Below are 12,106 nucleotides of genomic sequence, written 5' to 3' on the forward strand. Positions count from 1 at the left end.
CAGTTAAACATCTGATTTTGGCTCAGGTCATGATCTCAGGGTCCTGGGATCAAGCCCCATGTTGGGCTCCACGCTCAGTGGGGAGTCTGCTTCTCCATCTCTCTTTCCCTCTCCCCCAGCCCCTCCCCCCCTCATGTTCTCTCTTGCTCTCAATCTTTTTTTTTAAAGGAATATATTTTGGATGACATTTAAATTGAATTTTAATTCAAACACAAAGGAAATCCACATCACTAATTTTGCCAATTAACCTGTCAATATACTGATTATCCAAAACTTCAGCATGGCAGAGCTTGCCTCCATGCAATTTTTAAAAATTGAGATATATACCATAAAATTCACCCTTATAAAGTACACAATTCAGGGGCACCTGGGTGGCTCAGATGGTTAAGCGTCTGCCTTCGGCTCAGGACATTGTCTCCAGGTCCTGGGATCAAGCCCCACATTGGGCTCCCTGCTTAGCAGGGAGTCTGCTTCTCCCTCTTCCTCTGCCTCTCCCCACTGCTCCTGCCGTCTCAAATGAATAAAAAATTCTTAAAAAAGAAAAAAAAAAAAGTACACAATTTAGTGGTTTTTTGTATTTTAGTATTCACCAAGTTGAATAACCATCACCATTACTTAGTTCCGGAACATTTTCATCACCCCAAGAAGGAACCACATACTCAGCAGCAGTCACTCCCCATTCTTTCCTCCCCCAACTCCTGGCAACCCACTAATTTGTCAGTCTCTATAAGATTTCCCTGTTCTGGAAATTTCGTATAAATGGAATCATATGTAACCTTTTGTGATTGGCTTCTTTCACTGAGCATGTTTTCAAGCTTCTTGTATTGTACCTTGTGTCTGTACTTTTTTATGGCTGAAGAGTATCCCATTATATGCATATATGGAAAGATTTTTATTTTTTATTTTTTTTACCCATTCATCTGTTGACATCTGGGTTGCTTCCATTTTTTTTGGCTACTGTAACAGTGAAATGAGCATCCATGTACAAGATGTGTGGACAAAGTTTTATTTCTCCTGGTTATAAACCTAAAAGTGGAATTGCTGGGTCATATGACTCCTCTATGTTTAACTTTTTGAAGAACTGCCAGACTTGTTTTCCCATGTGGCTGTACCATTTTACATTCCCACCAGCAATGTATGAGAGTTCCGATTTCTCCACATCACTGCCCACATTTAATAATTGTCTTCTTGATAGCCATACTAGACAGGGTTTTTTTTGTGTGTGTGTGTGTGGTTTTAATTTACATTTCCCTAATGACTAATGTTAAGCTTCTTTTATGTGTCTATTGGCCATCTGTGTATCTTCTTTGAAGAGGTATCTATTCAAATCTTTGCTCACTCATTTTTCAGTTATAAGAATTCTTTATGTATTCTGGACACTAGACCCTTATCTATAATCCATATTTAGAACAGATCCATCATCCCAAAATGATCCCTTATGCTTATTAGCAATTCCCACTCCTGCCCCCAGTGCCAGGCAACCATTATGCTGCTTTCTGTGTGTTTTGGGTAAACTCCTCCTGCTAATGAAATCTTGTCTCCTAAATATGGTGAGATTATGGGAGATTTCATTCTGCCTTTTGGAAGCCCTGGGCTTAGCTTCTAGGATGCCATGTACAGCTCTGGAATTCAGCAAATGTCCTGTGAGAAAACCAGTCATGTATTTGGGGTCCCCAGGTTTCCAGTGTGCCCTGTAACCAAGAGTCTTGTGATTTTCTTTCCCCCAGCAGAGCCCCTCTGCTGGGCCAAACCCAATCCTCAGTCTCAGGCCTAGAATCAGCAAATGCCCCCCAGGGAAGAAAATGGCCAAACCACCAGCCCACCTCAGAAAGGCTTCCTTCTCTGAAATTCCAATTCATTTAGTCCTTACTGCTTCCAGTTTTCTGAAATAAAATAAAATATTATTTTGGTGTTTATGTTATTTGCAGTATGACTGTTGTGTTGCTGTGACCCACTATATCCTACCCATCAATTACTGTAAACTTTTAAGTCTTTATATCTTGTCAGGCAAGTTTCCTAGGTTTCCCTCCCTTCTCCAAATATATATGGGCTATAGAGGAGCATAATTCTTCCATATGAATTTTTAAAATGCATTTGTCTAGTTCTGTCTCTCTCTCACACACACACACTTGAGATTTTGTTGAAAAACCTATTGAATTTATAAATTACTTGAGACAGAATTAAAACTCTTAATTAAGAGTCTTAAGCTCCCTATCCATAACATGGTATACCTATCCATTGAGCAAATTTCTATTAGGTCCTTTGATAATATTTTGTACTTTTCTTATAAAGGAATTGCATTTTTTATTAGATTTGATGTAAGATTAATAGATTAATAAAAAGATTAGTTTATCTTTTAAAGCATTTATTTTTTAGAATAGGTAATATATGTTACAAATTTCTCAAAGCTCAAAAAGTATAAATTGACAATTTCGCACTCATTTTCCTCAGTCACCCAGGTTTTGTCCAGAAGAAATGTCATCCAATGTTACTAGCTTATTAATTTTAATATGGTTAATATTCATATAATTATATTTTTTTAATATTTTACCTAGTAATCTGGCTGAATTTTCTTATTATTTCTGATAGATTATTTTGGATTTCCTTTATATATATGCATCATCTGCAAAGAGCAACCATTTGGTCACTTCTTTTCCATTCCCTATTCTTTCTAAGGATTTTACTGCATTAACCAGGATGCTTCTAATAAAGTAGCTGTAAAAAGTAGCTGAATAATAGCTGTGACAGAAGGCAATCCTGTCTTATTCCTGGCTTTAATGGAAGGGCTTTTGTTTCATATTTACATATGAAATTTGCTGTAGGTTCCTGGCAGATGGCTTTTCAGGTTAAAAAATTTTTGCCTTTGGCCCTACTTTGCTAAGAATGAGAATCATGAAAGTTTTTATCAAATTATTTTATGCACCTACTGAGATGGCCATATGATTTTTTCCCCTTTAATCTATTAAATGTGTTGAGTCACCCACTCATGGAAAAAAAGTAGTCTCAAGTAAAACACTTTTACCCCAGGTTGTTATTTATTTTCATGATGGGGGGAAAAAAGAACCTTTTATGATAGTGAAAATATACTTTATTTTTTTAATACAATAGCTGCCAGCAATATACTGGTTCTAGAGAGAGAAAAGAAAATACAAGCATTCTATAATAAGCTTTCATTTGCCTTTTCAAGTAATTCTAAAGAAAATACTCCAATTCTGTTCAACATTAGGACTTAGGGAGTTGAAATTTTTTTCCATGATAAAAATATAATTTCGACAAGCCCCGATCTTGATCATTTGTAAAGGATGGAATAAAAAAAAGCCCATTTAGTATATCAATAATGAATGCTTCCCTCTCTGAATCAAATACTGATTATAACCAGTGTAAGAAAATGGTTAATCAATAAATGATGAAATGTGTATCAAAATGTTTATGAAAAAATACATTGCTATTTCTTCTCATTTTTTACCTTGTAGGTATTTCTTAAATGGATATTTTAAATGTACAGAAACAAAAGCTATCTACATAACTCTAGAAAGATCCAAAGCTCAACCGATGTTAAAATGCCTAAATTCTAGAGTTGATCAACTTAGTGAAGAATAAATGTCAGAAATCTCTTAATTGTACACAGATTGCTCAGGAGCTTAAAAATATTGTGTAAGCTGAGTTATCAAGAAATCAAACCTAGTATGATTTTCATCACAAAAGTCAATGCTCTTAATAAAAGATAGCAGAGGGGTATAGAAAATCTGCACCTACATTTAAAAAAAAAAAAAAAAAGGAAGTTATATCAACTGAAATAGTAAAGAGCTTTCCAACTGTTCAACATAAAAATTTGTCAGAATTCCTTGGAAAACAGTGAGAGTTTCCATTCAGACTCTAATCTTGTTGAGGTGGAACAGAAGGGGTTTACATAAAGGGGGAAATGATTTAGTAGTTGTAGAAATAGTATCAGATGATCTGCATTATGTCAGTTCATAAACTACATGAACTGCCATGAAAACTTCTATGCCCTAAAATCTCCCAAGATTTTAAGCTATGATCTTTCCACAAGTATAAAATGGGGGGAAAAAATCATGTTCTGGGATCATCCTTTTTCCTAGCTTTTGTCCATTTGCCAATCTCAATTTCATCTATCTTCCCTGATAAAGTAATAATAAGATCTTTCTACATCAAAATCGTAACAGACAGACCTGCCTTCCTTGGACATCTAGACAGACAGCCAAGTAAAATCATGGGATAAATTTTAAAAAGACAATGAAGAGAATAAATATCCAAAGTGAAAGTAGTTCACGACTGAATTTCAGAATGTGGTTTTCATCCCTCTATTTTGAGAAATGTACCTCCATCCTCATTAGCCCCTCTATTCTGCACCACTTAGTCCCCTGCTCACTGGAAAGAACAGACCCTTCTCTTGAATCTTTTTCATACTTTGAGAGCCAGGAGGCGAGGTTCAGTATCACCTGAATGCCAAGTTACTACTATTTTAAAAGGAGGTGAGAAGTGGTGATGGCTGCCTGTGTCCTGGAGCACACGTGACATTTTCTCCCACCGAAGCTACTGCTATAGAACTTCCCGGCGATAACCTGAGTGCTTTTCTTGCAACCAGATAAGTCATCATCCAATATTTAATTAAAGGTGGGTGCCCAAATTTTTGATCAGCAGTAAGGAGTTCTAAGAAAGGCAAGGCAAAGAAACCTCCCTGAGCCAAATGGATACAATACGGAGCTTATCTTTCCATACCAAGGTAATTACTGACTGATAGGTTAAAAAATGCAGTATATGCTTATAAAAATCAGGCTGCTTCCCTAACACCAGTGATTACTAAATGTTAACACACCAAACGGGGGAAAACATTGCCATTTTAAAGCAATAATGTAAATTTCCAAAAACAGCCTATGAGAAATAGCACTTCTTAAACAAGTTACATATAAAAAATTACCAAAAATGTATGATAGTTACAACTACGGTCTTTGGAGTAGTACTTAGTCCATTTTTAAAAAATGAATAAATATGTAGCAAACTTTTGTTTTATTTTTACCAAGTCCATCCTCCCTTGTTAAGAGCACAAATCATTCCTGGTTTAGGACTTCCAATTTTTTAAAAAAACAAACATGCAGAGTGCTATTCCTCAATGTGGCTTTAGAAAAATTTAATTGAAGGAAGTACAATGATTGAGATTAGGCAAAACTGCAGTAAATACATACTCACCATAACAATTATAATTTAGTTCCAAAGGAGTGAACCATGCTCTACCCAAAGTTTAAGAGTCAACGGGGGTTGAATGGGAAAGCTGGTGATGGCTGTTTTGTTTTTAATACACGATGGAAAAGGCATTCTTTAGATTATCCATATTAATTAAATATGCTTCAGAAACAAAATTCTGCTTGACATTTTGACAAACCCACCCTACATTCCTTAGGTTATTATCTGTGTTAATTTTTACATTACAAGTCATACTGCTATCGCTAAATCAACTAAATATCAGTTTATGTAGTGTTACTCAAAAGATCTACAGACAGCAAGGTCTACGCTTACCTAAAAAGGAGCTTTTTAAAATAAAGGAGGAAAGCAATAAGGTTCCAAAAGAATGGCACTGGGCAAAATACACACAAAAAGCAACACATTCAGACAGAGTAGCAGGTGCCCACAGGTTTTTCTCAGATAGATAAAATGCTTTGAGGAAGATCTTGAGAATATCATCCCTCTCTCTGAACTTGTAGCTCCTACACAGTGTCCGATGTTATAACTGGTATGAAGGATAAATGCTTTTAGGCAAAAGTAAAAACCCATGTACAAAGTAAAACAGCAGAATCTGTAGTGACTTTCTGTGGAAGGCTCTCTTCACTGGTGGTGACACACCCAGGACAGACTGAATCGAGACAGAGTATTCTGATACAGTAGCAATCCTTTCATATACTCTTAGTAAATATTATACAATTCCCAAAATACATAAATATTCCTTGTACCATGCATTGTGCACCAGTTTTGGGCTGACTGATGAAGTCGTGGGTACTATTTTAACAGTTAAACATTGGCCCTCCGAAGTTCTGCCCTCAGTCCACAGGGAACAGACACAACGGTGAGGGCTCCGGAGGGACGGCAATCTACCTCTAGAGTGAAGAGTGTGGCGGAGTGTCTCCGGACTAGAGGAGAGGAGGGTATGGGGCAGGGGAGGGAGACAGGATAAAGTATTTTAACATAATACTGCTTAGGAGTGTATATTTAAAGATAGCTACTATACCTTGTCTATCCTTTATCCTAATCTTGAGTAACTGCACGTTCATGCAAAATAAAATTTCTACTTTATAGGAACAGGAGCAGTCTGTTAGGAAAAGCATATCCTTAGGGGAAGATGCAAAGACATCTCTCTCAGAAGGGATATTTTACTTGGTAAGTCTTTTGGCTACATCACTATAGGCTATTTCAACCTCCTTATCACTGGGACAGGTATTGGTAAACTCATCCCTGCTGTGCGCATTAGTTAAGTATCTCCAGATGCCAGTCATTCCTTTTGGAATATCAAAGTTGCGGTATTTTTTGGCCACCACCTGAAATATAAAGAGATCAAAAGTTAACATTTATTTTCCATGACTTGTAAACCAGACTTATCTCTGATTTTAGGGCAAACTAATTCTGTGAATCTCTGAGAACTGCTTCTATTTGAGAAGAAGTCACCTTCATTCTAACTAGAGTTTTAAATAATGACAAGGACCGCAAAGTACATCTGAACTTCAATAATGTGACAGGGATTGCAAACGCCTGCCCTGGTGACCCAGAGAGACAGCCAGGTGTAATCCCCGGGTAAATACTTCAAGGCACACACATGATTTTACATCTCTGTTTTCCTTGGTCTTGATCTTTATCACAACTAGTGTTTACTACTATTCTATTTAGCGCAGTGTCTTACACAATAAATGCTCAGTAAGTATTTCTTTGCCTTATATAGAAATAACCAGGTGATCACACAACAGAATCTGACAACGTAAGTCAATGTAGCAAACTCCAATTCAAAGTTACCTGCTACATTTTTGAATTTTTATACAGTCACCAAAAAAAAAAAAAATTCTTCTTTCTCATATGCCTCAATTTTAAGACATAATTTTCCATTTTGTTAACTCAAGGGTATTCCAACTGTTGCCTAAATAGTATTAAGTTATACTGTTTGGGGTTCCTAGTCATATACCAGATCAAAAAAAAAAAAAATTTTATAGACAAAGTGCTATCTTAGTACACAGAGAATACCCGGTCTAATGGTGACGTCACACCACATCCTGCAGGCCTACCTTGACAATGTGCAGTTTGGGAAGCAGGTTGCAATCAGCTAATGTCATTTCATTGCCATCCAGAAATTTACGTGTAGAAAACTTAATGTCCTCCATACTATTCTCATCAATTTCATCAGGGAGGGGAGAATTCAGATATTCATCCAGTTTCTGTAGGGTTTTCAAGAGACCCCTCTCCAGTGCTGAAAGAAAGATGGGGATACTGTAAGAAGGAAAACCACCCAAGCCCTGAAGTAGAAGCATTACTCTTTCGGTCAATAACTATTTTATCAACTGCTTACTCTGACATGAGGCACTGCAGAACAGGACAGACAAGGTCCCTGCTCTCCTGGAGCTTATTTACATGGGGCAAGGGATGAGACAGACAAGTACATTTGTTCAGGTAAGTACAGAAATGAGCATGACCGTTTCAGAAACTGGAATCTGTAAAAACCCAGTAACTAAATGTCCCACTTACAAACACACTATGGCCCAATACAGTGGATGTTTAAACTAGAAAAATTAGTGAGAAAAGGCAAACCTATTAATTCAAGTCTAGGGAAGAAAATCTTGCCAAGACAGAGATTCTTGCCCTGAATTTTAATGCCTGTTTCCCCAGGAATATTTGGATTTATCACCAAGAAACACGTTAAGATACTCCGATACAGACAATCCAAGCAGAAAGCCTGAAGTTTTTGCACTGTCTTGTAATACACAAGAAGTCAAGAATAGCACTATTTTATAATAACACGGAAAACACAGACGTCAGATTAGAGAGTTCAATTTACAAAAGTGCATCAGGGGGCTCTTCACCCCAATAGATTAAGATGTTATGACTGTTATAATTCAGAGACGAGTGGGACAGAGCCACCCCTGCGTACCTGGAAAGTCAAGGCTAGTGACCTTTAGCAGAGGCGGTGGGAAGGTCGTTAGATACACATACGGACTAACAGCAGACCAGTCTTCTGCTACCCTTATCCTTTACCTTCCCAGGCCGCCTTCACCCCCCACCCCCTGAATGCACAAGCTCACACTGGTGACCACAGTGCTTGGCCATAAAAGAAAGCTACATATCATGAGGTGACAACCAATACAGTTATAAGTTTGAATAAATTTGGTTCCATTAGAGAAAAAGACAAAAGTTTTATATGCTGCATATTAGATATTTCACCAGATATTAGATATTTCACCAGCAACATAAGTATGTCCTAACCCAAAACCTCTTCTTCCAAATTGCTCCCACCCATTCATTCCTGGCAGCGCCCCCCGCCCCTGCAGTGCAGACAACAGATGGCAGATAAGGGGCTAGATAAGGGGCTGTGGGTATAAAAAGGAATAAGTGGATTTTGGAGGTACTTAGGCGATAAAAACCAACAGAGCTTGGAAGCAAAACCGAATATGGAAAGAGGATAGATGTTTTCAGCAAAATACAGACGTGAGCTCCTACTACATGCCAGCTCTTATTCTAAGCATCGTTAAATTCACTCTTGAACAAAGCAGTTTGAGTTTACATTTTGGGGAGTGGGCATAGTACAGAGAAACGGCCAACAAACTATTCCCAGGGTAAAGGCTGGTATCATTTGCTGAAACATTTACCTGCCTAGAGAAGCAGGTTCAGGGGGTGCGGACAAGAGTTCAGTACGTGCTGCCTTTGAGGTGAGCTGTCTGTGAGACCTCGGAGTAGGAGCTGGGCTACAGTGTCTGGAACAGTCTGGGCTGGAGCAGTATGGCTGGGAATCCTGAGAACATAAATGAACACCAAAGCCATGGAAGCGAAGGACAGGCAAGGGGCCCAGGGTAGCGCCCTAAGGAACATCATCTGTGGTGTTGTGCAAGGCAGATCAGCCATTTTCGTTGTTATATAGCATTCCACTATATGACTATATAAGAAATATTCAGGGGCGCCTGGATGGCTCAGATGGTTAAGCGTCTGCCTTCGGCTCGGGTCATGATCCCAGGGTCCTGGGATCGAGTCCCACATCGGGCTCCCTGATCCTTGGGAGCCTGCTTCTCCCTCTGCCTCTCTCTCTCTCTGTGTCTCTCATGAATAAATAAATAAAATCTTTAAAAAAAAAAAAAGAAATATTCATCCATCCTGTAAATGGGGTCTGTGTTGTTTACGGTTTGAGGCTCATGACTAATCGTGGAACAAACATTCTTGGACATATCTTTTTGGTGCACATTTGTTCATATTCCACTCAAAAATGGAGTTGTGGGTTACTGGGTATACCTGTGTTCAGGTTTAGTAGAAACTGCAATCAACTTGCCAAGTTCAACACAACAAAGAGCAGTGCAGAGACATCCCAGTGACTTCACATCTTCAACACCACTCGGTGCTGTCAGTCTCTTCAGTTTTAGCCATTCGGGTGGATGACAAATTAGGTTTAACACCTTTTCATATTTACCGACTATTTGGATATCCTCTTTTTGTAAAGTGCCGTTTGTTCATTTTTCATCGCATAGCCTGTCTTATTTGTAGGAGTTCTCTATAAATTACAGATGCAAGCCCTTTGTGGTAATACGTATCACGTATTCCTTCACCCTTTCCACTCCCTTAATGGTGACTTTTTATGAACAGAAGTTACTAAACCTAATGTCCAATTAATCAATTTTGTTTCTTCCAAACAAACTTCCAGTGCTTCATCCAGATTAAGAAATCTTACCTACCCCTAAATTATGAAGATATCCTCCATTATCTTCTAGATATTGTGTATTATTTACCATTCACATTTATATCTACAATCCACTTAGAAATGGTTTTTGTGTAGGTGTGAGATAGGGGTATTTTCTTGACTCCATATTCTGTTCCATTGTTCTGTTTGTCTATCCTAGTATTAGTACCACACAGTTTTAACTACTATCCCTTTGTAAGTCTTGATATCAGGTAATTTAAGTCTCTCTTCAAGATCATCTTGGCCATTCTTGGTTCCTTCAATTTCCCTAATAAATTTTAGAATTAGCATGTCAATTTACACACACACGTGCATGCATGCATGCACAGAAAACCGGCTGGGCTTTTCAATAATTTACAGATTCAACAGAACCCCAACTTGAGAACTGGCATCTTTACAATACTGAGGCTTCCAATCTATCAATACCATTTATTTAAATCTTTAAAACATCTCTTTCAGTGTCTTATGTTTCCTGTGTAGAGGCTTTGACCATCTTTTATTGGATTTATTCCTAAATATCTGACTTTTTAATATCTGACATTTTGATGGTGTAAATATTTTTGCATGTTTTCTATTGTTTGTTGCCAGCATGTAAAAATACAACTGATTCTTATAATGGCCTCATATCCAGTAACCTTGCTCTTTCATTTTTTTATTCTTACAGTTTATCTGTAGATTCCTTTGGATATTCTACATACACAATTATATTGCTTAAGAATAATGACAAATTTGTTCCTTCCTTTACAATTCTCATACCTTTTATTTCTTTTTCTTGCCTATCGTACTGGCCAAGACCTTCACTACAATGCTGAATAGAAGTGGTGATAGTGAGCACCACTTCCTAGTTCCCAGTCTCAAAGGAAACCGAAATTTCACTAGTTCCCTATTACATTTGATATTTGCTATAGCTTTTTTGGTAGATTCTTTCTGCCAAATTAAGGCAGTTACCTGCTACATCTAGTTTGTTAAGACAAATATATATATATATATATATGTATGTATATATATATATATCATTTTACCATAAGTATCAAATTTTATCAAGTACTTTTTCTGCTTCTACTGAAATTTTTCTCCTTTATGCTATTAATTTATACAGATATTTTAATGTTTAAACAATCTTCTGTTCCTGACTTAAACCCCACTTGGTTGTGTATATTATCTTTTCTCATATTGTTGGATTAGATATATTTTATTTAGACTTTTGCATCTATGTTTGGGAGAGACTGGCCTGAAACCATCTTTCTTTTGATGTTCTTGTGTGGTCTGAGTGTCAAGGTTGACCTCAAAAAGCAAGCTCAGAAGTACCTTCCTGTCTTCTGTTCCCTGCAAGACTATGTGCAACACCGATGTTACTTCTTCCCCAAATGCTTAGAAGAGTGCATTGGTGGAGCTATCTGGATCTGGAATTTTTTTTTTATGAAATGGTTTTTAATTACAGACATAAGACTATTTACATTTTATGCCCTCCTATAGTAATTTTGTTACACTATACTTTCTGTAAATTTAACCGACAGTGTTTTCAAATTTATAAGCATAAAAATTTTCATAATATCCTCTAAAAATCACCTCAATGTAAGATCTGTAACAATCTTTTATTCCTAATATTGGTTATTGCTGCCTTTCTCTCTTTTCTGGATTTTTCTTGTCAAGGATTTATTAATTTTTATTTATTAGACTTTTCGTGGAACTAACTTTTAGCCTCACTGACCCTCTGTCATGTTTGTTTCTTATTTCAAGGAAATCTGCTGGTTAGTATTTCCTTTCTTCTACTTTCTTGGGTTTAATTTGCTGATCTTTTTCTACCTAAACCCCTGAGGTGGAGACTGTCAGATTTCCAATCTTTTTTTTTTTTTTTTTTTAAGATTTTTATTTATTTGACAGAGAGAGACACAGCGAGAGAGGGAACACAAGCAGGGGGAGTGGGAGAGGGAGAAGCAGGCTTCCCAAAGAGCAGGGAGCCCAATGCGGGGCTCGATCCCAGGACCTCGGGATCAGAACCTGAGCCAAAGGCAGATGCTTAACGACTGAGCCACCCAGGCACCCCTCCAATCTTTTTTTCTAACATAAGCACTTAGAGGTATAAGTTTCCCTCTAAGCACATTGTTTGCCATATCACATAAATTTAGACCTGCTGTCTTTCATAATTTTTTCTTCAGCCCACAGATTACT

The 12,106-nt window shown here is 37.4% G+C and overlaps 1 protein-coding gene across 1 annotated transcript in view; it reads right to left on the minus strand.

Annotated features, from left to right (window-relative positions):
* Window positions 1–3,016: 3,016 nt before the first annotated feature.
* Window positions 3,017–12,106, minus strand: part of CLIC4 (chloride intracellular channel 4) — a 70,445-nt gene continuing 61,355 nt past the window's right edge. Inside the window, exons 5-6 of the mRNA XM_036088994.2 lie at window positions 7,284–7,465; window positions 3,017–6,548 (exon numbers count right to left, since the gene is read on the minus strand). Coding sequence (XP_035944887.1) covers window positions 6,384–6,548; window positions 7,284–7,465 — 347 coding nt within the window. The 3' untranslated portion in view covers window positions 3,017–6,383. The remainder of the gene's footprint in view (window positions 6,549–7,283; window positions 7,466–12,106) is intronic.

The sequence above is a fragment of the Halichoerus grypus genome, chromosome 5 (genome assembly GCF_964656455.1).
Source record: "Halichoerus grypus chromosome 5, mHalGry1.hap1.1, whole genome shotgun sequence".
Lineage (NCBI taxonomy): Eukaryota > Metazoa > Chordata > Mammalia > Carnivora > Phocidae > Halichoerus > Halichoerus grypus.